Source organism: Manis javanica, chromosome 16, assembly GCF_040802235.1.
Source record: "Manis javanica isolate MJ-LG chromosome 16, MJ_LKY, whole genome shotgun sequence".
Classification (NCBI taxonomy): domain Eukaryota; kingdom Metazoa; phylum Chordata; class Mammalia; order Pholidota; family Manidae; genus Manis; species Manis javanica.
In genome coordinates this window covers 50956425-50983775 of record NC_133171.1, presented here as the reverse complement: position 1 = coordinate 50983775, position 27351 = coordinate 50956425, and the positions used below count along the sequence as shown (strand labels likewise).

At 52.6% G+C, this 27351-nt stretch overlaps 2 protein-coding genes across 3 annotated transcripts in view; one reads left to right on the top strand and one right to left on the bottom strand.

The window, feature by feature from the left end:
- Positions 1–25314, bottom strand: part of KCNK5 (potassium two pore domain channel subfamily K member 5) — a 37461-nt gene extending 12147 nt beyond the window's left edge. Inside the window, exon 1 of one of the 2 annotated variants that reach the window (XM_017659824.3) lies at positions 24769–25314. In XM_017659824.3, coding sequence (XP_017515313.3) covers positions 24769–24954 — 186 coding nt within the window. In that variant the 5' untranslated portion in view covers positions 24955–25314. The remainder of the gene's footprint in view (positions 1–24768) is intronic. The other variant, XM_073224162.1, reaches the window with a different exon arrangement.
- DAAM2 (dishevelled associated activator of morphogenesis 2) overlaps positions 1–27351 on the top strand; it is a 710965-nt gene that overhangs the window by 75762 nt on the left and 607852 nt on the right. The gene's annotated exons all lie outside the window — the stretch shown is intronic.

Genomic DNA, 27351 nt, shown 5'->3' with positions numbered 1-27351 from the left:
AGGCACAGAGGTTGCTCATAGCACCATGCCGGAGAGCACGCACCTGATCACGTGCAGCTGGGGTGTGAACCAGGCGGTCTGGCTCTTACCCCTGCACTACCTACACGGCTGGGAGACAGCGGACAGTGCAGGGTGGGCTTCATAGCTCCAAGAAGTGAATGGAACCAGGTCTCTAGAACACAAGTTCCCAGGCAACTAAGGCAAATGCCTGCAGGAATGCAGAGACTCCCCCAGAATATAAGCTCCACGAGGGAAGGACTTGTATCTAATTTCTTTTCCACTGCCAGGGCCTACAACTGCCTGCCACGTGGCCGGTGTTCAATGAGTACCTGTTAACTGGGTCAATAAATCAACCTGAGTGGATGAGGGTGCATTCCCTGGCCTCAAATATCTCATGTTCCACTGTTCTTCCTTCAACACCTTCCCAACATTATTCTGCAGTTCGGTTTTAACTAAATTCATCAGCAACAAGATGGAGGGGCACCATAAAAATCCACAGGAGGCAGGGGTGTGGACAGGGGAACTGGGCAGCGGGACAGCTGGCATCAGGGGACCTAGAGGGTAGGGATGTGTCTCCCTCAAGGTAGTAGCAGAGGGCAGGGGAAACAGGCACACCCAAGATGTCCTGCCCCATCCCTCAGAAGGCCCATCTCTCCTGACTTCTGCCACCCGGGGGCTCCCAGCCAGCCTGGCCAGTTTCCTACACAGCCACGCAAGGCAGGCAGGCTGCAGAGGGCACACTGCCACACATTGGCCAAGTGAGGCTGGGGCACTGGGGGTGCACGTGGCTGCTCTGGACCCTAGTCCCAAGCCCCCAGCCTACTGCCTCCAGCTTCACAATGCAGCCAGTGCCTACCCACCCCTAGCCCCTGTGCTCAGCTCTCCTGTGCATCCAAGTCTGTCCATCTGTCTGTCTAGTTTCTAACAAAGAACCCCTTCAGAGCAGGGGGCCACAGGTGGGGTCAACGCCCCACCAGGAGGCAGGGGATTCTGAGCAAGGCAGATAGAAGTGGACATAAATATACCTGTCCCAGGGACTTTCCAGGCAAATATTTGCAATTTGAGCTTGTTTAGAACAATGGTTTTCAAATTCTTTACCACCATGAACTAAAGAGCAGATAGGGACAGGAGGAGAGGACCCCAGATCCCGTGTCCTGGGAGTCCCTGCAACAGCTTGGGAAGCAGGGGCGGAAGGCAGAGGGCTGGTGAGTACAGCTGGCTCGCCCAGAGGACGGCGAGCCCTCCACCCAGTCGGCCTTCTGGATCGACAGTGCCTTGGAGAGAAGGGGGGCACCTGTTAACCCTCTCAAGCCAAGACCAGGTAGGGAACTGCACTATTGGCTAAGCCCTCAACTGTCCTCCTACAACCCCCCCATCTCCTCTCCCTCTTCACCTCTTGGACTGACTCAACCTCTCACTTTCCCTAATTGGGGGTGGAGAAGGGGTGTTGGGAAACAGCCTCAGGACCCTTGGGTACCACACAGCCCCGGAAGTGGCTCTCAGTCCCGGTTGCCTAGGGGAACCTCCTGGGAGTTTAAATAAATGCAACACCTGAGCCCCTCATAGATATTCTATGTAACTACCTGGCCATGGGGCCATTAACAAGCTCCACAGGTGGCTGGGCCGTGCAGCCACTCCTGCCTTAGTGGAGGGTGCCGGGTGTGGGTGCTGGGCTCAGGCCTTCCATCTCCCTGTCCTGGGAGGGAGGATGCGAGGGCAGGGTAAGGAATCCTCGGCATTCTCACTGCCCTGCAGCCTCGGCCCAGGTGACCAGGGTGTGGCTCCGAGGGCAGGCACCCTCGGAGCAGGGTTTCTGAGCAGGGTGTCGGCGAGGGCCCAGCCATGCAGCCCTCATACCTGCACCAGCTGCAGGCCCAGCTCGCCCAGGGCCCTGTCTTTCCCAGGGCAGGTGCAGGGGCTCAAGGCAGCAGAGCCACACCACGTCTCGGTTAAGACCAGACAAAAGTTATTGCAATGTGGACTTTGTTAACAATTTTTTGCTTGTCTGCATTTTCAGATTTGCACCAATACCTACCTGGAGTTTTTATGTTTTTAGAACAAAGAAGGAAAGACAAATCGTTGAAGACTTGGCTGGTACTCTGTGATGTCAGCGGAGGGTCTGAAGACCCAGGTTCATCTAGCTCTGCCAGTCACTGGTCGAGATATCCCTACTTGCATCCTTCTCCACAAAACAGGGAGACTGGCCTGTGACTACTGGGTCCTCCCCCATGGGCAGTTGACCCCTCCCTACAATTTACATTTTCTTCCCCCTAGAAGCAGGACTTCCGGGTCCGGTTCAGTACCTCACAATCCACAGCACATTCAAGAAAATATATTTTCATTCTCAGGACTCTGCTTACTGGCCACCAGCTCCTGCTCCTCTGGAGTCCCCAGCAAGCCAGGCCACCCAGGATAGAAGCAAGCCTACTTCTCACTCACACTTCCTCCTTCAAGCTGCCCGGATCCCACTGAGGACGGAGAAGGCATCTCACACATCCACTGCTCTTTGATCCTTACAATCCTATGCCTAGCCTGGCCTGCGCTGCCCAGATCAGCTCAGGAGGAAGCAGCCAGCCAGGCCTGCCCTCCGATGGGCTGTGTACACAACATGACTTGGGCAATGTTGATCACACGCAGATGAAACTCCTAACCCCCAAAACATCAAGCAACCTCACTGGGCAAGATGGAAAGTGGTATACCACCCCAACACTCAATGCACAATTTAGGGGCCACCCGACTACTGCCTCTTAACCTGCAGAGATCCTCTAGGGGAGCTTTAGAAAATACTCCTGCTGGGGTCCCACCCCCAGAGATTCAGACAGAAATGGTCTGGGGTGTGGACTGGGAACTGGGATGCTTAAGAGCTTTCCCAAGTGGCTCTAATATAATACACAGCCAAATTCAAAACCACTGTTCTATACCCAAACCATCCTTCCTCCTGGGTAGGGGGAAGGTTCGAGTCCAGCCCCACCCCTGCAGCCAGCAGGGCAGGCCATGGATGCATGACTGTCCCCCTGTTCACCTTTGGGCTTCCCCTCGCACACCCTCCTGGGCTATCTCTCAGCAGATGCTCAGAGGCACCACTAGGTCTCACGCTAACAGGGCAAGCCTGTGACAGAGGGGAGCACATTTTCAGCAAAAACCTCTGGGTTTCCGACTTTCTCAGGCCTGGGAGCCTGAGACAGCACTCAGCAGGGACAATGAAAACAAGGCAGGTGACCCTGCCCCCATTGTTCTCAGGCTGGGACGGGAGCCCCCGGCAGCTGGGCACCCCTCCCGTGAGAGCCGAGTTCAGGGCACAGCTCTGCAGGGACTGGCTGACCCTGGGAGGGCGGCAGGTGACCCTGGGAGGGCGGCAGGTGACCCTGGGAGGGCGGCAGGTTTGGCTAAAGCAAACAGGGAAGGGCTGGTGGGGTCTGAGCTCAGGATGGGACGTCAGCACTGTTCTCAGGCACCTGGAGGGCTCAGCTGCCGCATCTGGAAATCCCTGTGTGTACAGACAGAGGACCTCACCCAGAGGCCTAGTCCTGGTCTTACAGCACTACTGACTGAGAACTGGCCCTGGGGAGGAGGCAAGTGCCCTCTCCCACCTGAACACATAGACTAGAAGACCCTCTAGAGACGTGTTCTCAAAATCCACCCCTGCCTCTTCCTCTCAAGGACTCAGGGCAGGTGGATTTCTAGTGAGACTTACATGGCAAGAGGGGTATCCTTCATCCACTGCGGTTTCTCTACCCCCGATTCACAACCACTGTGCCCTGCCCTGGGGCAACTGGCCCAGGGTACTGTCCTGTGCCAGTATCTGTCCTCTGTCTGGGAGGCTGTGGCCTGGGGACTAGATTCGTGACCCTTCCCTGCCCCCAGAATCCAAATCCTGGGAATGTCTGACATCTCTCTTCTTTGACTGATACCAAGAGGCATCTCCTAACCAGTGGATAAACAACTTGAGGGCAGGAAATTGTCCAGCCAGGACCTGTCCAGCATGCCAAGCTGGCATCCTTCTCCCCTAGGCCCCTGCATGGGATTCAGCTTCTGGCCTGTCCTTTCCATGCAAGCTAGCAAACCTCTCTGGGCCCCACTCAGCAACCCTGTAACAAGGCTGAGGAGAGCACCGAGTTCTCCCTCCTGCCTGCAAAACCCCACAATCATCAAGCACTTCTCATCCACAGAAATCCTCGGGCCCTCATATCATTTAAGGCTCAAGACCCTGTAGAAAAGGCAGGCAAAACAGACATTACTATTGCTATTTTGTAGCTGAGCAAACCAATCAGAGACAGCTAGTGACACTGTGGAGGTCACACAGAAAGCTGATGACAAAGCACAGAGTAGAACCAGCCAGAAGTAACAACCCCTGACTCTCAGTGGGGGACTCTTTTTGCCAAACAACTAGACCATCCATCCCACATCCTGGGACTGGGCTGAGAAATGCCAACTAAAGTAAAGCAGAAAAGGTGACAGTAGACACAGGTGACAGGTGACACAAACGTAATAAAAAAGGTTATACAGCCACACTCACATATCTAATTTTGGTATTATTTAGGATGAGCGTATGCTTACGCCCCTCACCCTCAACATCTGGAGATGCCTCTTAGATTTGCCCCGACCTTGCAGTGGGCGAGAAGGAGCAGACATGGGAAGTCACCAGCCACTCAAGGTCTCTAAAGACAGCCCTCGAGCAGGCCACAAAGGAGGCCACAGGAACTGCTGACTTGCCATCTCCCCATCCTGGGCTGGTTGCTTCCCATTCTCCGGAGCCATCTGCATGTTGGTGTGGACAACACAATGGCCAATCCACTCCAAAATCACAAATGTCAAGTTTGGGGCCCTTGTGAGCAGCAAAGAGCAAAGGAAATGGCTGGGGCTTTGGAGCAGGCACATCTGGGTTCAAATCCTGGCCCCACTATCCACCAGGGGGTCACCTGGGGCAGGTCCTCCCACTGCTCTAGGCCTCAGTTTCTTTCTGTGGAAAGCAGGGGTGCCAAGACTTTACTAGGGTGGGCTGCAGACTGTGCGAAGTGTTGCACGGCTGGGTGACTGGCATACAGGGTGTCCTCCTGAAAGGGGCATTGGGTATTAAAGTGAAAGTGGGAAGAGCAAGGGGGAAGGAGGAGAGGCCACCCTCCATTCTGGGAGCTGGTGCCCCCTGCCAGGGCCTGCAGGGCTGTGGATGAGAGAGCCAGCTAGCTGTCAGTGACAGCGCTCTACTTCCTGGCCACCACCTTTCAGAAGATAAGGGCTTGGGACCCTTGGTGCCACATGCCATCCTGTTAGGTATCTGCTGTCAGGCCTACTATTACCTCCCCAAATAGACTATGAGTTTTGAAGGCAGAGACTTCACTCACCCCTCATCTCCAGAGCAGAACCTGGCACTAGTAGGCTCTCGATATTGCCAAATGAATGACTGAGTCGCCCAGATGTGTGCCTTCCACAGTCATCACCTTCCAGGGCACCAAGGTGGGTCCCAGCGCTGGACTGAATGATGGTTCTGGAGTCACTGGATAAGGCGGGCGGGCCTGGCAGGTATGTGCCCCGGTGCCTCTTCCCCACCTCACTGTACCACTGTCTGCAAGGCCTCAGCCCTGGGGGGTCAGCTGTGCTGCAGACTTTGGAATGAGGATTCCAGCAGAAGGCGACAGACATGGGGGAGACCAGCATGGCTCAGGGCTGCAGGTCTTCCCAAGCATGCCCCTGCTTTCTTGTTCCCCCAGCAATGGGAAAGAGGGACGCTCTGTTCCACGAAGCTCTGAGCCTTGGTGGCTGCCAGCCCTGTTCCTCTGGCCACAGCTGACTTACCTGGGCCCCCCTGATGGCATCCTGAGGACAAGGCTCCCCATTCCCACCTCCATGGATGTAACCTGCCGCCAACCCCTGCCACATTCATCCCTCCCAGTTATACCCATACTCTTTAAAGATGGTTGTGGCTGACAGCCCCACATGTTGCCCTGCAGAATGCCCCAGAGGCCCAGCCGAGTCCCCTACCCAAGGGCCTCAAGGAAGCAGCCACTCTATCTGGCTCCTTCCTCCTCTCGCCTCTCCCTTCACCTGTGGCTTCCAGCTCCCGGTAGTAAGCAACCATAGTAAGCAACCGTCCATTACGGAAGGCTGGCATTCTGATGATAAGGGGTTATTAAGCCTATACATTTATTAAATCACTTTAAGATCACCAGATGGTTAAACTGTAAACCTTTCCACTAATTAAAGACAAAGTCCAGAGGGGTACAAGGCAGTGGTATTTATCCTCCCCGAGGAGTGAGCATCTGAGTTTCTCCCCTCCAGGAAGTAAGAGACACTGCCCGCCCACTATAAACCACCCCTTCCCACCCAAACCTGGCGCCACCACCTCCAAGCATGATCCTACCCCCGTCCTCCAAAGCCCCCTGCAGGATCCTCCTAAAGGCCAACCACCTGTCACAAAATCCTTCCTTATTGTCTGACTCTAACCAAAATCCCTACAGCTGCAGTCCAAGCCTATTTCCTTTGGTTTAGTCTCCGGCTGGAGACAGACAACAGCTGGCCTCCATCCTTTTCCTGGAATAAATTGTACAAGAAACTACCGGCAAATTGGCACAGGCATTTTGGGATGGATGGTACTCTTTGCAGGCTGGGGGAGCCTCCTGCCTCAATGGCCCCCAAATCCCAGGTCAAGTCCCACCGAAGACTGAGTAACAATTAAAAAGAAGAGACAAGACCACGATTCCCAACAATTGCAAAAATCACTGGGCCAGATGTAAGGTATTTGTCCTGAAGTACTGACTCCCCTCTTGCCAGACTGCCCAACACAGATCTCACATCACGCCAGTTGCACTAGCAGGCTTCCAGGCTTTGGTCGCCACGGTCTCCATTTGGAGACCACAGGGATGAGATACAGAGGACCGCAAATAGTGTGGGAAGGAAGGGAGCCTGACACACAACCTGTGCCCTCCGACTCCCACCCCGGCCATTGCGGCCCAGTAAGTCATGAAAGCAGAGAGCAGACCAGGCCCAGCTGCCTCTGCCCTTCCCACCCTGCAGGGACGGTCCCCCGCCCACCTCCATCCCCGGCCACCTGGGTCCCAGACATGAGCAGGGGAAAGAAACAGAGCTGTTTTGTGCTGAAGGTATGGAAAAGTACAGACAGGTCCTCCTAGCACAGAGGCTGGGCGGAAGCGAAGGGTGGTGTGGGAGTCAGAAAACCTCCCAGGTCCCAACCTGGGGCCCAAGACCAGGACAGCCAGGCGACAGGAAATGGAAACTCTCCTGATGGCACACAGGAGAATCTTGTCTCTGACACAGCCCCATTGCGAAACACAGGAGACAGAAAAAACCAGAACCATGCCTTTGACACGCACATTCTCTCTCCTTCCCAAGGGCTGTGATTTTAAGCAAGAGCATTTTCCAAACTTGCTCCATCCCTTAACACCCACCCAGGTGCTGACAGCCTTCGGTCTTCTCTGTAGAGTGAAGGAACATTTGAGTGCAGGCCTGCATGGCATCAGCTATTTCTCAGCCCTACAAGTTACAGCCTCCATTTCTTCATTTGTAAAATGGGAATAATGCTGCCTGCCCACCAGGGCTCAGTGTTGTGGGTCCAAAGGTTCAATTGGTATGAATGTGAAAGGCATGAAGCAGGTCACAGGCAAAGCTAGAGATGCTCCTAACGTATGACCTGGGGGCCATGTCTCAGGCTTGTCCAGGGAGGTCAATTTATCAAGTCGGATATGGGTGGCTGTCTGACCGGGCAGCTGAGGGCTAACCAGTGACCTAGTAGGGAAGTTCCAGGACACAGCCTGCCCTCTCCCCCATGTGTCACCTCCCAGGAAGAGTGGGGGGACAAGAGGGTAAAATAGGAAAAGGGTTCCCTTCACCCTTACTCCCACCTAAGGGCCCAGGGCCATTCCCGTTTGGAGGGGCAAAGGTTTCTGTATCTTGGCTACTGTAAATAATGCTGTGCCTGCCTGCTCCAAATGCCACATCTGGTCAGGTATCAGCCCCCAACATGGATATAGAACAACCCACCCACCGCACTCTAACCCAAGGAATGCCAGCACCAGAGTCACAGACAACCTTTCCTCGAACTATGCAACTGAAAGTCAGGTCAATTGGTTCACTAAGTTACTAAATTAAATGTGTGTGTTGTGAAGTGGTATCTCATTGTGGTCTCTTTAAACTGAAATACAGTTGATATGCGGTATCAGGTGTACAACAGAGTGATCTGACGATTACATACTAAATGCTTACACACGGTAAGTGTAATTGTGGTCTGTCAACATACAAAGAGATTACAGTATTATTGAGTCTATTATCAATGTGTATGCTGTACTTTCATCTCCGTGACTAATTCACAATTGGATGTTTGTACCTCTTTTTCCCCTCCACCTATGTCACCATCTCCTCTCTCCCCTCCCCTATGGTAACAACTAGCCTGTCATCTGTGTATGAGATATTTCTGTTTATGAGTCGATTTCTGTTTTGTTTGTTCATTTGTTTTATTACATTCCACATATAAGTGAAATCATATAGCATCTGTCTTTGTCTGGCTTATTTCACTTAGCATAATATCTTCTAAGTACATTCATGTTGTCACAAACAGCGAGATTTCATTATTTTTAATGGCTGAGTAATATTCCTCAGTGTATATATGCACCACATCTTCTTTATCCATTCACGTATTAATGGGACATGTAGGCAGTTTCTGTATCGTAGCTACTGTAAATAATGCTGCAGTAAATACAGAAGGATGTATTATCTTTATGAATCAGTGATTTTGTTTTCTTTGGGTAAATTCCCAGAAGTAGAATTACTGAGACTTAACAGTATTTCTACTTTTAGTTTTTTGAGGAGGCTCCATACTACGTTCCCTAATGGTTGTACCAATTTATATTCCCAAACAGTGCATGAGGCTCTCTTTTTTCCACATCCTCACCAACACTTGCTTCTTATCTTTTGAATAGTGGCCATTCTGACTGGTGGGAGGTGATATCTTTTTGTGGTTTTGATGTGCATTCCCCTGGTGATTAGCAATGTTGAGCATCTTTTCATGGGTCTGTTGGCCATATGTATTTTTTTAATGGAAGAATAGTTGACATACAATATTATACAGGTTTCATAGTAAACACAGTGACTCACCAATTACATACATTATGAAATGCTCACCGTGTATTTGCTGAGCATGGACCACGTGTCCTGCGGCTGTAGGCAAAACGAGGCCCTGGCCAGGAGGACCTCATAGTCTAGCGGAGACAGGAGGCAGGTGTGAAGACTTACATGGCAGTGGAAGACAGCAGAAGCGAAGCAGCACATAAACCAAGCAGTGAGACCAGGAGAGTCCCTGGGGCTCATCCGTATGCCCTTTCAAGTCCAAGCAACTAGGCATGAAGCAGGACAGAAGCCCAAATGTAGATGGAGATGGGGAAACTGAGGCTCAAAAGACACAGAGCAATCTCCCAGTCAGATTAGATTCTCTCTCGTCTACCCCCAGAAAACTGTCCACCCCCTCCTCCCTATCCCTACCCTCGGGCTTTCCACCTTCCCTGGCCCAGGGGACATATCATCAGTCAGCCCCTTCCTCCATTCTTTCTAGATCTGTAGCAGAAGATACAATCACAGTCATCATCCCAAAGGGTAGCTGTGCCCACATGGCCAGCACATTCACCCACCAGTACGCCTGAACCTTCAGGAACAGGCTTTCCTCCCAAGGATGGGGCAAGAGTTGATGCTTCACTGTGAACGGGCAGGCCGAGGGGATGGGCCAGTAGAAGGAACTGAGACCCAGTGCAACCACAGGGGATCCATGAAAAATGACTCACTTCCTTCAGCCTGATCCCACCTCCAACAGAGCCAAGTTGACCAGTGATGCTGGGTATGGGGCCAGGAGTCACCCTCCCACCACATATGTACTCATTTGCGTCTGCTGGGATGGAGGGCAGGGCAGTCAGCAGGCCTCCATAAAACTCGCACTTGCCATAAACCAGAGAGGTGCATGTGCTGGCAGGAGAGCTTGCAAACTGTCGGGTGGGTGGCACAGAGAACCCCCTCCTACAGGTTCCTGGCACAGCACCCTCCCCACTCCAAGAGAGTTGTTAGGCCAGCTCTCCCCTCTCCCACCCCAGAACAGGAATGGAATTTGACTAGACATGGAGAGAAGCCAGTGTGCCATTAGAAACCTCCACAGATTCCTATCAATACTCCAACACTGTCCAATAGACCTCTCTGTGCTGATGGAATGTTCTATCTCTGAGCAGTCCCAGGTGACTACTGAGCCCTTGAAATGTGGCTGGTGTGACCACAGAACCAGATTTTAATTTAAAATGAAACAGCCACAATAACTAGTAATACCATGTTAAATAAAATGATTTAGCAACATATAATGATTATCGTATAATGCAAATCAAACACAATAGCACATCCTACCCAAATCCTCCCAGGCAGGGTCCGCCTTCCCCTGGGCCTTCAGGTTTACCCAAGCTTTGGGCTTCAGTCCGAAGCATGCTCCTGACTCTGAATTCTGTGCGTGGTCCTGGGCTGTGCCCAATCGTGCCTGTGCATGCAGGTTTTGTTAAAGGCAGGGCCAGGTCTTCTGGGGCCCCCATGGAACTTGGCAGAGCTGGATGGACACAGAGGCCCAGGCAATACTTGTCCATGGGCCTGTGGAGGACCTCTGTCCCCCATGCAGGGGGCGCCGACCACACCCCTGGGCACAGCTGCTGGGGCTCCCCTGGCTCTGCCAGGGCCTCTCCTGGGAATCATAATCTCTTCCTGGTGACTGTCAACTCATGTGGCCCATTCTCAAGCTTCTTGGTCTGCAGACCAAAGGCCTTTAAGACCTTCCTCTCAAAGTGTTCAGCAGTACTGCTGCCCAGGAAATCACCACTCTGGCAGCTCAATTTAAAGATAACAACAATACACTGTGTAGCCATTACAGAAGCGATACCAGTTTTCAGAGTATATTCTGTTAAAATGATGTTTGTTCTTTGCGTTCCTCATACATTAAAAATAGCCAGTGTAGAAATGGCAAAGGATATATGCACCTATCTTACCCTTTAAAAAATTTGATTTCCTGGTTTTAAAAACACTACAAGAGCATTTCATAAAATTGGGCAGGCAAGGGAAGAAAAAGGCATCAATAATCCTGCCTCCTGCTCAGCACTGCCTGCCTTCTGTTTTTACATCAAGTTTCTATGACTCAACACTAACAGAGCCACACACTGAGTCTCCCTGCCAACCCTTGGCCCCAGGCTTGTTTTTGTCTAACTTGAAGTCCAGCTCATAGCTCAGATCCACTTTGCAAAACACCAAATGGAAGCACGGGGAAAGCACCCCATGCCCGGGGCCTAGGCAGCTCAGGCATCACCTGCCCCTGTTGCAGTCTGAGGGTCGCCCACTTCACAGCCCACAAGGCAATCATTTAGCAAGGATTCAACGGTGTGTACAGCACAGGTGTGGAGGAGTGTGTCCCAGATGGGAGCTCAGCTGCAGGAAGGAGAAATATTTAAGACCTGTATGCAATAATCCCAATACAGAGTAGGTGGAGAGATGTGGGATTGGCCCACATGCAGCTCTCAGCCCTGGGGCATTCCAAAAAGAGAGGGCGAACTCTTGACACCCCAGCAGGCTTGGCAGAGACACAAACTTCTGGAATAGGACCCAAAAGTGCCACCCACGGCTCCGAAGTTGCCCTGGTCCCTGGAGCACACCCTGGGTCTAGACGCATGCACACCAAGGAGATGACACACTTTGCCAGGAAACCTATCAACCAGTCCCAACAGAGAACAGAATGTCCCCAGCAAAGAGGGTACTGCACAGGTGAGGATCAAAGGGGTGGGGGCAGGATCTTGCCCTGGCAGGGCCCCCTCTGGGAGGGCTAGGGACGGGCACTCTCCAGATTGGAGGTGGCTCCGTCTGAAGGGCAAAGGAGGGCTGTGAAGGTCCTGCCCCTGGGCTTTGGGGGCCGGCAAGAGAAGAAAGAGAGGCAGCTTCACGGTCCCGCATGTTCACTGTGAGTTACCCTCATGCAGTGCTTGGGTTGGGATCCAGTGGGGCACAAGCTGAGGGCCTTGGCAGGGGCGGGGGAAGAAGGGCAGGCGAGGCAGAAAACCTGGTGCAATGTGCCCAAGGGAGGGCCACCCCCAGGCTCAGGGGACCCCTCCCTGACAGCCCCAGTAGACAGCAACTTTTCTACCTTGGAGCATAAGGCCCCCACAACATGTGCACCCTACTTAATAATCCTTAATATACACTATATGGCCCCACCCCAACTGCAAAGACAGGGATGATCTGTAACACTTCCCATAATTCCCACAACCCTTAAACCAGCACTGGGTGTGAGGCTGGTGCCTCAAGGAGCAAGTCCTCAGCTCAGGGAGGGGCAATAGCCTGGCCTAATCACACAGCAACCTGGCCAAGCCAGGCCCGAGCCCTGCTCTGTCTTCTAATTCCCAACTCACTGGGCCACTCCTAAGTAGATCTCCGGGCTGAGGCAAGAGGCCGGGAGAAGGGAGAGGTGGGGTGTTGAAAAGCTGATAGTCAGGACACCCTCCCTCTTCCTGGCCCCCGGGGGGTGCTGACAAGATACTACTGCAGCAGCTTGCTGCACTTAGGCCACTCAGCACTATTCCTCAGCCAGAGGCAGCCAGTCCACCCGCTGCTCCAAAGGGCAGGGATGCTGAGAAGGGAAGGGCGCCCTTCCAAAGCCAACACTGGCAGGATGCACTCCACAACTCCCGGGAGGGTGAGAGTTTTATCTGAACAGGAGTGACAGGGAAGGTATGGACTACTGTTCTTTCTCCTGCATAGGGTCTGGGCGCAGGTGTCATCCTAAACCCGGGACATGGGAGGAAGAACCTTGCACCAGACACGAGGGGCACCCAAGCCAAAATTAACTTTCAAGTCCACAAAGGGCCTGCCCTGGGCTCCTCAGCATGCTGCAGAATCCCTCATCTTTGTCCTCGGCCATGCAGGAGGTACCTGGGCAGCAGGCACTTCCACCCCAGGAGAAAGCAAGACTAAAGCTACTCCTTTCCAAGGCACAAACCAGAGTCCTGCTAGGAGCTAACCCCAAGGATGCCCAAAGCAGGGATCACAAGTGTCACAATTGTGGGTGTAGCAGGCAATGGCAGGCAATACGCAGACCTGGAAACCCAGCTAAGAGGCGATTGCCCCTGCCCCTCCCAGCTCCTTGATTCTTTCTTGAGGGCTCAGTCTCCGGGTCCGGACCCACAAATCCTGCAGGGAAGGGTGAGGAGCCTGTGAGGTCTGTAAGGATGACAGGGGAAAGGGGCTGGGGACAGGAATAGACCTGACAGCCCCAACCCTGAACTGTGGCTCCCACTGACATAACTCAGGTTTTCCTGCTTTGAAACTTTTCACACTGAAAATGGCCAACAAACCTGTATATGGCTAATGTGATCAGGAAACAGCAGTGTCAGAACCCTCAAGGCTGTGCTCAGCAGAGGCCAGCAAGCATGCACAGGGTGCCTCTGGGGTGTTGGGAGCCAATGGGGCCCAAGTGAAAAAGCCCAGCCCCAATGAGTGGCTGCTGGCCTAGCAAGATCAGTAGGCCCGGCACTAATTTAGGACACTGTGGCATCTAAACAAGAGGCCACTCTACAGAGCTCTGGCTCTCAACTCAGAAGGCCTGGGTTCGGGCCACTAATTAGCTGTGTGACCTCGACTAAGTTGAGTTATTTAACCCCTCTGCCTCAGGTGCCTTGTCTACAAAATAAGGTCGTCCATAGCACCTGTCTTGCATCACTGGGGAGTGGACGGGATGCGGCAATGGCCCTCACCTGGCTCACAGCCTGGGTGCCAGCTACCGTTACTGCTGTTGCATGACCACTGTCAGGCCTTCCTATGCCGCTACCCCGTAAAGTAATTTATGTTATCAGTGGACATAGACCTGAGTTCTTGGTAAAGGATGAAACTCACTGTGAATGTAGATCCGCCCTCCTGAAGTGGCCTCCCTCCTACAAGGCCGACTGGGATTAAGGGGAGGGGTCCAGAAAAAGCCATAACCACTTGGGTAGCAGAGTCCAAATCACCTGAGCCTCTGCCAAGAATGCTGGTTCTCAGTGTGAGGGAGAGGCCACGGAGGGTTTTCTGAGTTGGGGGTCCCCATCTGAACCTATCAGAATCCCGGAACTGCTGCGGCAGGGACCAGGGGAGCCATGAGCAGGTGTCGCAATCCCCCGTCTACCTACCTCCTGGGGCACTGCTTCCAAGAAGTCTTCACTAAATGCTCCACTTGGCTCTAATGACTCCTTCATTGCACTTCCCCAGCCCCTGGTGAGCACAGTGACCTTGGAAAAGTTCTATAAGCTCCCAAGGTGGGGCCTTGGCTCCAGGGAGGAAGAGGCCAGTTAGATAAGCACTAAGCTCCCTCCAACCTCACAGTTTGATTCACTACCAGGAGAGGTGCCCAGAGCCTGACCCTCTTCCCCCATCAGCCACCCCTGCCAGCCTCCAAGGGGGTGCTCCAGAGAAACCAGCCAGAGACAGCTCCTTGGGTGTAAACTCGCGGGGGGGTAGGGTCCCATGATGGGGCAACGCCCTGGGAGGCATCAGGTCAGTTCTGCTCCAGGCTCTGGACGGCCCTGAAAAACATCCTCCTTTCTGAGACTGTAGTTCACCACAATTCCAACTTTTGCCTCTTATCCCAGAAAAACTCACTAGTTGGGGTGGGGTGGGAGGCTGGTGCTTAAGATAACGGAGGGAGCTGTGCTGGGGCAGGCTGGGCATGTGGTGGCCAGTTCAGCTTAAGTAGAGTAAGTCCTCTGCATTCCAGAACACCATCAAGGTTTGGATTCAAATGTCATTTTAAAGGGGACTGGAGTGGGTGACAGATGGCTCCGTGCAGAAAGGCTCTGGACCTGGGCAGCAGTGCCAGTGTCGCCTGACTTGGTTCTAGAGGCAGTGTGTCCCCAGCTCCTCAGCAGGCCACATTTTCCCATCTAGTGAATGGGATGGCATTTCTCTGCCAGACCTCACAGAGGTCACAGGAAGGCCCCTATGATGAATGGGCACATGCCCTCCTCCCCTGCAAACACCTAGCCTTCCTCCTGCTCCTCCCCAGAGGGTCCTGAAGATCAAACCCCATTTTCCACTAGGAAGGAGCCAGGTGCGCGTCGTTTCTCTCAGCAGCACATCTACTCATCCTCTTGTTTCCATGGTACATGGTCTGAACGCATTTCCCACAGGCCTGGGAGAGGCTCATTCTCTTTGCTGCAGGTCTCAAACAGGTTTAAGCACATAGTATGTGCATAGTAAATACCTGCTGAATGGAGGGCTGATGTTTGCTCTGCCTCAGTTCCTTGAAAGCAGAAACCTGGGCTCCCCTCCAGCACCAGCCCAGCAAGGAGGACAGACCTGCTAAGTGCGCTCACTGACCTTGGTAACCCCAGGAGAAAGTTTAGGTATGAAACAAGAACGGAAGCGGGGGAGCGGGGAAGGGGAGTCCTGGAGATAAACAGACCCAGAGAGGGAGAGCTATTTATTCTGTAAAGTCCCTCAAAAGGGAGAAGATAGCAATAAGCTGGCTTCAAAGGTTAACTCAGAGCTGGAACTGCCAGTGAGTCAGCTCTGCATGCATTTTTTTCCTATTATCTGTACTCCCAACAAGATGAATGTCATTACTCCTGCTTTCCCGTGAAGCAATGTACTCAGAGTTGTATGGCTTGCAAAGGTGGTATAACCTCACAGCCTGTCCTTAACCATTAGGCCACATGGTCCTACATGGGGAGGCTTAAAGGGAGAAGTGGAGGTCCATTTTGATGATGGCACATCTCCTCCAGCTCTCTGCGTCCCCCTCGGAGGCAGGCACGCTGCTGGGCACTCAGGGCCCAACAGGCACATTCTGAGCAAGTCAGTGGTAGACTAAATCTCACATGTTTAGATCACGTCTTGTGGGCCAGGGCCAAGGGTGGGAAGATGTGGCTGTTGCCCACCTACGGCCCTACAGTCTAGCTGGGCCAAATTTAATAGAACTCCAAACCTTCTTGAATGGAAGGATGAATGTACTCGAAGAAAGTGGAGTCTAGGGAGGTGAAATGTGGCCAGGGTCACACACGCAAACCAGTAGGGAGAATCAGAACCCAGTTTAGCATCAGCTATTCCCTACACAGTAGTTCAACGAGGGTCTCTCAGCCCCAGCCCCAAACACCGTTCCACACAAAGGGAAGGGCTCAACTGTTTAGTCCCTCCCGGTGTGGCTGTCAAGGCCCCTGGCAGCCCACAGGGCCAGTCCCAGGCCAGTCCCTGCCACCAAGCGCCCTCCTGGCTGGCTTCTCTCCTAGCATTAGGCGCAAGGCTTTCCCTCATGGGAGGGCCTAGCTAAGCAGCTGCAGCCAGATCACAGTGCGCCATGGGCGGTGACTACACAGTCCTGCCTAAATATTCCCGCAGGAAACCCAAATATTTGGATAGAAGAGAGGAAAAATAGAATGTACATTTCAAAGCCAATCAAAGGGACCTGGCTGCTAAGGGCCCTCTGAGAGGGAGGTGGGTGGCATCTGCCCCCAAGGACAGCACGACTCTGACCCCATATCCTGTGTGACCACCATCCAGGAAGGACACCCATGAGGCCATCTGGACTCAGGAATCCTCCAGAATGGAAAAGGTTTAACCAAGGCTTGGGACAAGCCAAGACTGAACAGAGAAAGCCCTGTCCCTTTACCCCAGCACAGGGAGGAGGCCCTGCTAGAAGGGAGGAAGAAGCAAAGCTTCCTTATTTCCAGGCGTTAACCGTTAACTCTTTTGAGAGGCAGGTTATGGGTAAGTGTGCAGGAAATGGAAAGTGGCGGGTGATTCCACTTGGAGAGACATGTTGGGCTTTATCATCCATGTCCCTATCTCCAGATTTAGGGGCTCAATACACGGTGGGTCCCATCGCAGGTGTCAGAAACAGGGCCCCCACTGAGAGATGGGCTACAAGAACAGCAGCAACAGTTGCGTGCACCAGGCATTCTGTCAGGTATGTTTACGTGGACCCTGTTGGCCTGAGAGAGATACTGCCCGATTACCCTCTTTTGTAGATGAGAATGACTGGCAAGGTCACACAGCTAAGTAGGGTCCTGGAAGCTGCCCAGGAAGCTGCCCCATGTGCCCTAAGGCTCTGAAGACAACAACACATTTGCCATGCACTTTCCCCCCTCTAGGCCTTTGCTCCTTTCTTTCTTTTTTTCCACCTTTCCACCTCACATAGAGCAGAATGGCTCAGGGTGCAGGCTCTGGGCTCAAATCCCCCTGCCTAGCTGTACATCCTCAGGCAAGTGACTGTACCTCTGTGGTCCATTCTGTCGCTACTAGCAGGGGGTAGTGCAGTAAGGGTACCCCCTGCAGAGGGTTGCTACCAGGATTCAAGAGATGATGCACATAATGGTCCACACAGCCTGCAGCCAAGCAAGTGCTCAGAACTGTTAGTGGGTATCGCCCCTTTCCCCGCTTCCCCCCTCCCCACTCCTGGCTCTACCTCCACTCATGCACAGGCCCCAGGGCTCTGAAGTCAGCAAGGTGGGCAGATCTCAGCCTCAGCTAGCCATGTAGGCCTGGGCAAATCCCAGGGCCTCCAGTTTCCTGTACAACGGACAAAGCAATCACACCTAACCCAGAGGACCGGTTCAATGAGACACAGGTTAAGAACCAGCCCAATGCCTGGCACATAGTAGGCATTCAGCACCTCATGGCTGCTACTCACACCACACATCCTTCCAGCCTGCCTCAAATTCCCTTAAGTTCGAGACAGAAATTAATCTCTCCGTGGTAGACACTTGGAACCTCCAGGGACATTTACCAATGTCAATCAGGTAACAGCACCTTGCCTTTCTTTCTCTAGATTCAGGGCTCCCTGAGGGCAGGGGCTAGGTTTTGTTCAGAGCCAGATCCCCCGCAGGCCAACGGGATCTACAGGCCTCAGAAAATAGGAACTGAATCCTCCGAGGCCTCCTGACCCTCTTGCATCTCTGCAGCCTCTACCATCTGCACCCTGTCACTCAGCACCAGGGCCGTATTTCCCCTCATTTCACCAGCACAACCCTGCTTCTCTCCCCAGCCAGACTGAGCTCCCAAGAGCTAAGGCCCCATCTGGTTTCTGAGGCTTCAGTTCACACAGGAAGGACAGTCAGCAGGGAGGCCCCCTCTGTGATCCCACCCTTTACTCTGCCCAGGTCTCTGAGGTTGGGGACCAGGAAAACTCCTCACCAAAAGCCCAGAGGCCCCAGACAGCTGTACAGAGCCAGGGCACACCACCCCCGCTTTTACATAAAGGGGCAATTAAGGCATACCCTGGGAAGGTCATCAAATGTGGGGTGCGCACTGGGGGGCTGACAGGGATGGGGACCCAGACCTAGAGCTCCCAAGGGACTCATGGTAATAGAGAAGTACCCTAACTCAGAGCTGGGGTGTGAGGGTAGGTGGGTGGGCTCTTCCTGGAGGACTGTGGGCTTTGGTGGAAAAACCCACAGTCGATCACCTCAGGAGAAAGGGAGCAGGCCTCCTTATCAGAACACCCATGGGGTGACAGGGTCAGCCCACAGAAATGCTGTTAATTTAGAGCAAAATATTCCACTCCTTTTAAGTTGCAAATGGCTGTGAAGCAAAAAAAAACTTGCTGAAATGCTGATCACTGCCTCACTTGAAAATCGCAAAAATTTGCTAAGTTCAAATTCCTTGGCTAAATCCAGAGGGCTTCGGCCATTTGGCCCACCCCCTCTGCCCTGCGGTGGCGGCCCAGGCCTTCATGCGGTTTCACACCTCCCAGAGGGCTGTGGGCAAGAAGGAGCCACCCTCCTTTGTCTAGCTCTTTACAAATTTGGCTGACACATACCCAGAAGTGAGACTGCTGCATCGTATGGTAGTTCTATTTGTAATTTTCTAAAGAGCATCTATCCTGTGTTCTACTGTGGCTGCACCATTTTACACAAAAAGACAGATACTGTATGATTCCACTTGTAAGGTTATGTGAAGCAGTCCAATTCACAGAAACAGAGAGTAGAATGGCAGTTACCAGGAGCCAGGGGCCGGGGGAAAAGGGAGCTGTTTAACACACATAACTTTGTTTGGCAAGATGAAAAAGTCCTGGAGATCTGATTCACAACAATGTGAATGTACTTAACCCGACTGAACTGTACTCTCAAAAATGGTCAAGACTGCAAACTTTGCTATGTGTTTTTTACTACCATAAAGAAAAATTCAGTTGATATTTCTGCTCTGGGAAGGGCCTCCTGACTCTTGTGAGCCATAATTGTGTGGCGACAGCCCCATCGCATAGCAGAGGCAGCATGGTGGTGGCAGTTAATACTTAACGGCAACTTATTATGCACCACGCACTGTTCTAAGCTCCTGTGAGGGCAGTATTACAGCATGCCTTCAGAGGCCACCCATGAGCCAGAGGATAGTGCCTGGATGGTGACTCTTGCAGCAAAAGAAATGGGCCTGCCATTGGAAGGGCAAGTGGCAACTGAGGGTAAGATGTCCTCTCTCCAAATCAACCCATCCTTGGGGAGGAAGCACAGTTGATGAAGCCTCCAGCCTTACCCCAAGAGTCCTGGGGGACTCCCAGTGCAATCTCTATGGAGAGTCGCCTCTAGCTTCTCCATTCACCAAAGGAACATGGGAAGGAGGCACACCTACTTCAGGTGCTCCCCCACAGTCTCACCTGGCCTCTCCGTATCCCCCTGTGCCAGCCAATCGGTTCTTGCTGCACCACTCAGATCTAGCATGCCAGTTTGTAAAAGACTCTCTTGGGGTCTCTGTTTCAGGAAAATGACTCCTCTGCTCCCCAAAGCCTTGTACACACACACTCTCCCCCCTGCCAAAACATACACACCACAACCACCACACATAGAGTTCAGAGGCTGGGCCCAATCTGAAACAAACAGCCAAGTTCAAGATGAAAGCACTTGGACCAAGGTCAATCAGCCAAGCACAGCATCCAAAACTGGAGGATTGTGTTTCTTTTAAATGCCAGACTATAAAGAGGACAAAACCTCAGGAAAATCCTTAGAAGCAGCAGTCATCACCTCCCTTGCACCCCCTCCTATAGGACTCCCCCCATTCCCCCCTTTCCCCTGGAACCTTTCAACACTTGCTAATTTCTGCCCTCCTTAAGTCTCTATTACCATGTTATCTTTAATCATCCTAAGGGTTCTAGTAAAATGCTCAGAACCGATTCAATAAAAACTCACTTTAACTGTTAAAACTCTAACCAAAGCAGTAACTAAGGTGTATTTATTTTTTGACAATTTTTAATTTGGCTGACTTTGACTTTGAGTAGAACATAAATAAGAAAACGAGTCATTAGGAAAGGACCTTTCTTCTATTTCCTCTCAAAAACCCCACTTCACTTTCCCCTTCTGCAGTTCTAGATGGTGAGAGTTCAAGTTTGAACTAATGACGTACAGGCCTCCATGATCCTGGATAATCAAAAGATCTATTGTGTTCCCTTTACTTACAAAGGCGGTTAAGTGAACGAGTGTGCTTTACAATTTCCAACAAGCCTTGAAACAAAAGAGGTTTTCATGTTAGACCTCAATTCTCAAAAAAATTCAATTAATGTGCCCCATTCTAAGCATTTTGGTTAGATACAATCCATGGTTATATTTTTTTAATTTTAGCAGGATGATTGGTGTTAATCACAGATTGTCAAAACCGCAAAATTGGAATTAACCTTACGACTATAGACTGGAACATGTATAGAGCAAAATGGCCCAGAAAATAAAAGCAGAGGGGTCCAGCATGCTGGGAGAAACTCCAAACAGGATGATGCAGTTTGGAGCTCAGGCAGCAAAGAGGCCACTGGGATGCAACATGCATCTGGAAATTGGTCAGCTATGTGAACAGTCTACACAGAGTTATGGATGAGGCACTTCAGTGGAGGGCAGGGTCTGGAGTGACCCCTACTGTACCTGCAGGAGACATGGGAATCTCAAAAGCCATGGCACAAAACACCACCCTCTCTTTCCCCTTCTTTTCCCTGCTAAGCCTTCCTTTCCAAGACTCCACTCTGGCTTGAGGTCATCTCCTCCTGGGAGACCTCCCCGATTCCCCAGGCTGGCCCTGGGGGTTCTCATTAAGAATCCCTCTTCAACACCTCTGTGGGGGGACTTCATGAACCATCCTGTCACAGGGGGTTTATTTATCCTTCTCCCTAGCAGTCTGAGCCTGGCTGTGTCTTAAATCATCTTTGTATACTCAGCACCTTGTTCGGTGCCTGATAAACAGCACGTGCTTAACAAATACTCGCTGACTAATTCCTGTGTACTCTTGAATGGACACGCTTTGATTTGAAGCCCTACTGCACTGTAAGATCCTGGGCAAGTTATATCTAATCTTTTCAAGCTCCACTGCTCTCATCTATAAAAAGGGTGGTCAAGCTTAAATAAAAATTAGAATGTATGTAATAGTGTTTATTTAAAGCTCTGGCACAGGGTGAGCTCTCAAACCCTTCCTGTTTATGCTCACTGCACACCTGGGGTGAAGGTTGAGAAGAGTTAATTCCTCCCTTTGCCCCAGCGCTCTGCTTTCTTGTGCTTCCAAAGGAGGAGTGGGGTGGGTGGGGGGAGACTTACGCTTACTTCAGTAATGGGGGGGAGGTGCTGGCTCAGCCAGGCAGTATGTGGGAGAAGCCTGCATGCCAATGCCTGGTCCAGGTGAAACAGAAAATAGACTTTCCAGCTGAACCAATTTACCAAACTCGCTTACAGACCAACCATTCAACTGCCTCACAGGCCCAAGAGGAAGGGCAAGAGTGTCAAGGAGTCCCACCCCAAGCTGTGCCCTCCTGCTGTGTCACCAAGGCCATCTTAACTTCCCTGAGCTTCAGTTTCCTTATCTGAATATGCAAGGTTGATGTCAGGAGTACCTGGACTAATGTAGGTAAAGCACTTGGCACGTTGCTGTGGTCAATGCTTGCTTAATAAATGCTAGCAGCGGGGGAGATCAATGTACACATCTTGCCTAATGCTTCTACTTTACTTAACCCTCACCAGACCCTCATTTTGCAGATGAGGAAAAAGAAATAGTTAAATGGCTTGATGGGTAAATGGCCAAGTCAGATGGCAAAAGCAGCCTGTGCCCTCTCATAAAATGCAGACACTACCCACGACGCTCAACACGGCAGTCTGTCAGCGCTAACACTCCATGTAGGAGCCTCTGCAATGTAGGAAGAGGCTGGGGGAGCAGGTAACCCAACACCAGGAGGAGCAGACTTGAGTGCAAGGGTTCAAGATGACTGTGAAGGCAGGAAGGAGGGCAACCATGTGGTCCGAGGCTGGTGGGGTGCTGAGCACTTGAAAGTCAGCCTCCATCTCAGTTCAACCACAGCTTGAACAGGGAGGAAGCACCTGACGACTCGGGGACTATTTCCAAAGATCTAAAGAAAGGTCCATGAACTCCCTTTCGCACGCATTTGAAAGCACACACACAATTTCCAGTGTAAGAAAAACCCCAACCCAGACTGCACCCCCCTCCCTTCCAACAACCCTTCCCATGAGCCAGCCCCCACCCCAGGAATTCCTAGTGAGGGACTCTTTTCAGATTACAAAGGTGATTCAAAACCTGATCAAACACAGAAGCTCAGGTGGAAAATACCCAGGCAACCACATGGAAAAGAAGATTTTGAGTTTTCATTTTTTCCTTAAACCAATTTCCTGAGGCCTGAGGCAGTGCCCTAAGTCACAGATCAGAAAGCAGAGCCAGGCACATTTCTGTAGACTAAAAGTGACGTGAGCAAAATGCTTATACTGGTTCCTTTCATTTCTTGGGTTTTTCCTCTGAAGGGAGGAGACTTGCCCGATTGGAAATGGTCTGAGAGTTCTTTGGGTGGCGGTGGGGGGCTGAGCTGGCCATAATCATCTCCAAATTAGACTGGCCTGATGCCCAAATCCTTTTTCTAAAAGTTCCCTGCCAGACTTTGGGGGTTAAGCATTGGTGAGTTTTAACAGCACCTCAAAATTAAGAAGCATTTTGTTTGCTCGGACCCCTTCAGAAAGCTGTCTAACCTCCAAAGCTACTATCACCAGCTGCCCCTGGCTGCCTCACCCCGAGCCCCCCTTTTCCCTTCTCCTTGTGTTTTGAAGTTTATTTTCCCACATTCAGCCTTGAATTCTTTCCTTCCTTCCCTTTGGTGGCGGAGGGGCAGTGAGAGGGAAACACTTCGAGGGCAGCTCAATTCTCCATCATCCCCGCCTGCCCTCTTCCCCTCTAAACAAAGCCCCAGAAAAACTAAACAACTCATCTCCAGAGGAATTGTTTCCTCGGGGAAAATTATAAAAGTTCCCCCTCCCCCCCACACCCATCCAAAGGAACCCCAGTTGTCAGGACCTAAACCACTCAGTTACCTTCTGAAGTTCCCCTCTCCACCAACCTCACCTTCCACTGGCCCCCACCCTGGGAACGGCTCCAGGACAGGAGATGCTCCCCCCTAAAAGCCAACACTCAGCCTGCTGTCCTAAACCTCCCCTTCCACTGGCCCATGAGAGGACAGGACCTTATTTGCCGGGCTGCCAGTAGGAACCTATATGTTTATCTGTGCGACAGTCTATTGTTTTGGGGACAAAAAAGGAGGTACACAGCCAAGACATCTTCATGCTCTCCAGTGAGTTCAACCATCCAATAGCCTTGGGCAGGAAAGATGGGTGAATAGGGGCTCATTCCCTTTTCACATATAGGGAAACTGAGGACAGAAAAATGGTAAGACAACTAGACAGCCACAGTGTCGGAGGCGGCCGGTGTAGATTAAATGTTCTTCCACATCAAACCTCCTTTCTGGCATCTTTCACCCACCCCAAGAGAAACGTGACATCTTGGGTAATCCACCCCTGGCCCATCCCATAATTCAGAGCCTTCACCACCACCACCACCAACTGAGGTCCTGGTTGTTCTACTGGAGGGAGGCCATTCGTACAGGGCAAGGAGGGTGGATGGTTGGGGCCAAGAGCCTTAAAAAAACTGGGGTAGAGGGCCCGGGTCTCTGACTGGCCCAAGGTCCCAGCAACCACAGTCGGCCCCACGGTTTATGTGAGTGCAAGCGATGCCATCCACAGAGCATACACCAGAAGGTTAAGAGGCTCCCAGTGCCAACAAAGAGAAGAAACTACCACCCACCACCTTCCATTCTGCCCAACGCCTCCTTCCCCCTGAAGGGGACTCCCCAGGTTTTGTTCTTCTGTTCATCAACCTTTTACAAACTTTAACTCCAAGTTCTTGAAGGATATATCGGAGAAATAAGTCCTTCCATTAGCCTGAGCACATCCCTGGCATTCCAGCCGTCAGCCCCGATCCTGGGGTCTCAGGCCCGACAGGGCCCCTACCCCCTTCCCGAACCCGGCGGGGACCCTCCCGCAGCTCCCGCCGGTTTCACGTTCCCGAAGAGAAGCCCGGCGGGCGCCGAACTGGACCCAAAGCTAGGAGCTAGGAGGTGGAGACTCGAGTCCGTGGCACCCTGCTCGACTCCGGAACTCCGGGAGCGTCTCCAAGTTAAAATACACACCTTCACCTGCCCGGCCGCCTTCCTCCCAGGGAGAGAGGTACCTACACACTCACACCGAGTCATTGCAAAGCTTGGTTCACCCAGGGGGTCAACCCTAAGCTCTTCTCTATGGACAAACTGGGTTCCAAAGAGTCTCCGCGCGTGGGTGACTCTGTCCACGCGTGCTGTGTCCCGCAGCCAGACCCACAGTGAGACATTCTTTCCTATCACCCCTAGGTCCACCCACAGGTACTTAGGTCATCCAAAGCTGTGCAGAGATGCCCAGCTCCAGCCACCTTCGCGTGCATGTAGGGGTACAGATCGCGGCTCACCTGCAGGATCTTGTCCAAGCCCTCCTGGCCCAGGCACGGGAACTCCTTGAGCAGATGCAGTTTCTGTGTATAGTAGTTCTTCTTGGCATCTTTCCAGTGAGGCTCCTCTAGCACCTCGAAGATCGCCGCCCCGATGGCCAGGTAGAAGATGATGGCCGAGGTGAGCAGAGGGCCCCGGTCCACCATGGCTCCGGTGCGGCCGCCTCTTGGAGAAGGTTTCCCCTAATCCCAGCGGCTCCGCGTCCACTTGCCCTCCAGCCTTTGGAAACAGCTGTTTGAATTTGGAGCTCCGCATGCGCAGTGCCCGGTCCCCCTACGCGGTCCCGGGACAAAGTTGCTCGCCAAGTTGACCCACTGAGCTCAGGGAACCGTGTGAGGCCCCGCTCCCGCGGGCCGGGGGTGGGCGGGCGAGGGGGCGCCCTGGATCGCGCGGGGAAAAGTTGCTGGGCAAACTCAGGACCGGACTCTAGGGAGACACGTGGACCGTACCTCCGCGCGCTACCGCCGTATGCTGAGCTCCCGCCTCCGCGCGCCTCCTTAAGCAACTCCCAGCGCGCGCTGCCAGCCCGCGCCGATCCCCCGCGGGGGTGGGGCCCTCACAGGGCCCGCCCCCAGCAGCTCCGCCCCACGCGCCGGCCCGGCGGCTCGCAGGAGTCCCCGCGAGGTGCGGGCTGCCAGCTGCGTGGCGCTCGGTGCGCTCCTGGGGGCCGCCGCCAGGGGAGGCTGCGCGTCCCGCAGTGCCCAAGGGGCCGCGGTCCCCGGTACTCGTGTTTGTTATTAGTGTTGGCGTATTAACTAAGATGAGTGGACCTGCTGACTGGGGTTAGAAAGTTACTGTTGTTTCATTGTAATTCAATTCTCATTTACTGACGTTTCCGCCAAGAAAGCTTGATTCTGTCTCTGTCACACCTTCCTATAAACCTGGGGAGAGTGTATTACGAAAGGACTGGAGATGTGGACAATCACAGGGTATCAGAAACGAATCAGCCACAAAGCCGTGCCTCCTCCGCCCCCTCACCCCATTCCCACCTGCCCTGGTGAGACCCCCACAACAGGAAGGAGCTGTAGAAGGCCGCACTTTTCAAGACCCTTCTCCCACCGCCGCCCCCCCAACAACTCTAACTACTGGAAACCTCTTCCCAAGTGTCAAGCCCATTTAAATGGCAAGCGCCCCACCCCCCCTACACACACATTCCTTATCCACCTGGCTGGCCTTACTTTCTTTCTAGCACCAAATTCCTTCTTATGTACTACGTAACTCTAGTACACTATCTAACACTAAGATGACAGACAGCTTGGAAGGGGGGCTCTGACATATCCCCAGGGCTTGTTAATAGTAGGTATTCAATAAACATTTGTGCAATGAAGAAGTGAATAAATCTGACAAAAACCAGAGCATTTCTCACAGACCTTGCTACCCTTCATGGAGTGCCTGTAAACGCCAGCCAGTACTACATCCTTTCCATGCACCATAACAGGACCCTCATCTGTACCCACCTCTCAGAGAGGAAACTGAAGCTGGTGCGGGTTAATTTGTACAAAGTCTCTCACTCAGCAACAGCTGGAAGCTGGAGAAGCACACACACCCGCAGCACTCTGTTCCAAAGGCTGGCCCTGACCCTCTCTGGCCTCTTGGGGGGCGGGGGGTTTGGGGTGGGGACAGGTGCAGCAGTGGCAGAATCCTGTGCACTAACCTCTGGTCAAGGCCTTTTTTTCCCATGGGGGAGGTAGAGGGAACTCTTTGCTCAGGTGTCAAGAGTTAGGGCCGTTTTTACTTGGAGGGGAGGGGTGGGTATCTATAGAATCTTCAAATTGGACAGGAGCAGAGGGACTAGGATTACAGGTTGGAAGAACTGATCTGGGTTTCTAGATGTTTCTGTCTCTCCTTTAAGGCACTGTGTGTGTCCCCCCTGGAGGCGGGAGCAGAAAGCTAGGAAGCCCCAGGTTTCCTGATTCTGCATTCCTGAAGCCTTTGGGAGCCAAGTCCCCTCAACAAGGCCTTGAGGTCGCTCCCTCTGGAGACCACCCATTCCCCAGCCCGGCCCCTCACCCCAGACGGACCCCCTCTTCTCTAACCCCTACCCACGGCCTACCCACCCTGCACTGAACTCTGCAGTCCAGCCCTCTGGCCCTCATTCACCAGAGACACCAGGCTTATGTCACAGACCTCCACCCCACTCTGGATGGAGAAGATCGGAGGCTGTGGCGTGAACAGTTCATCCAGTGCGGAGGGCGAGCAGTTGGAGAGGCCACAGGCTCTCTCTTTGTTTGGAAAAGTCTCCACCATTCCTCTCCCACCTCCAGTCTGTGCTCTCTTCCTAAGAAAATAAAGGGCCTCTTCCTATTTCAGTCTCGCTGTCTCACAAAAACACTGCAGAATACTTTGAGTGAATTGGTTTTTATAATTTCAAAGTTTTTGTAATTTCTGTATCCTTCTGCTTTGCCTATTTCTCCATTCCTGACCCCTTTCTTTCTTTCCTCTCAATGCGGGGCTCACTCTCCTGCTCATCCTCTCCTTATGCGGCCCCCTTCCTCACCTCCCCGTATTTCCCCAAACGCCTAAATCTAGCTCTTCATCCTCCT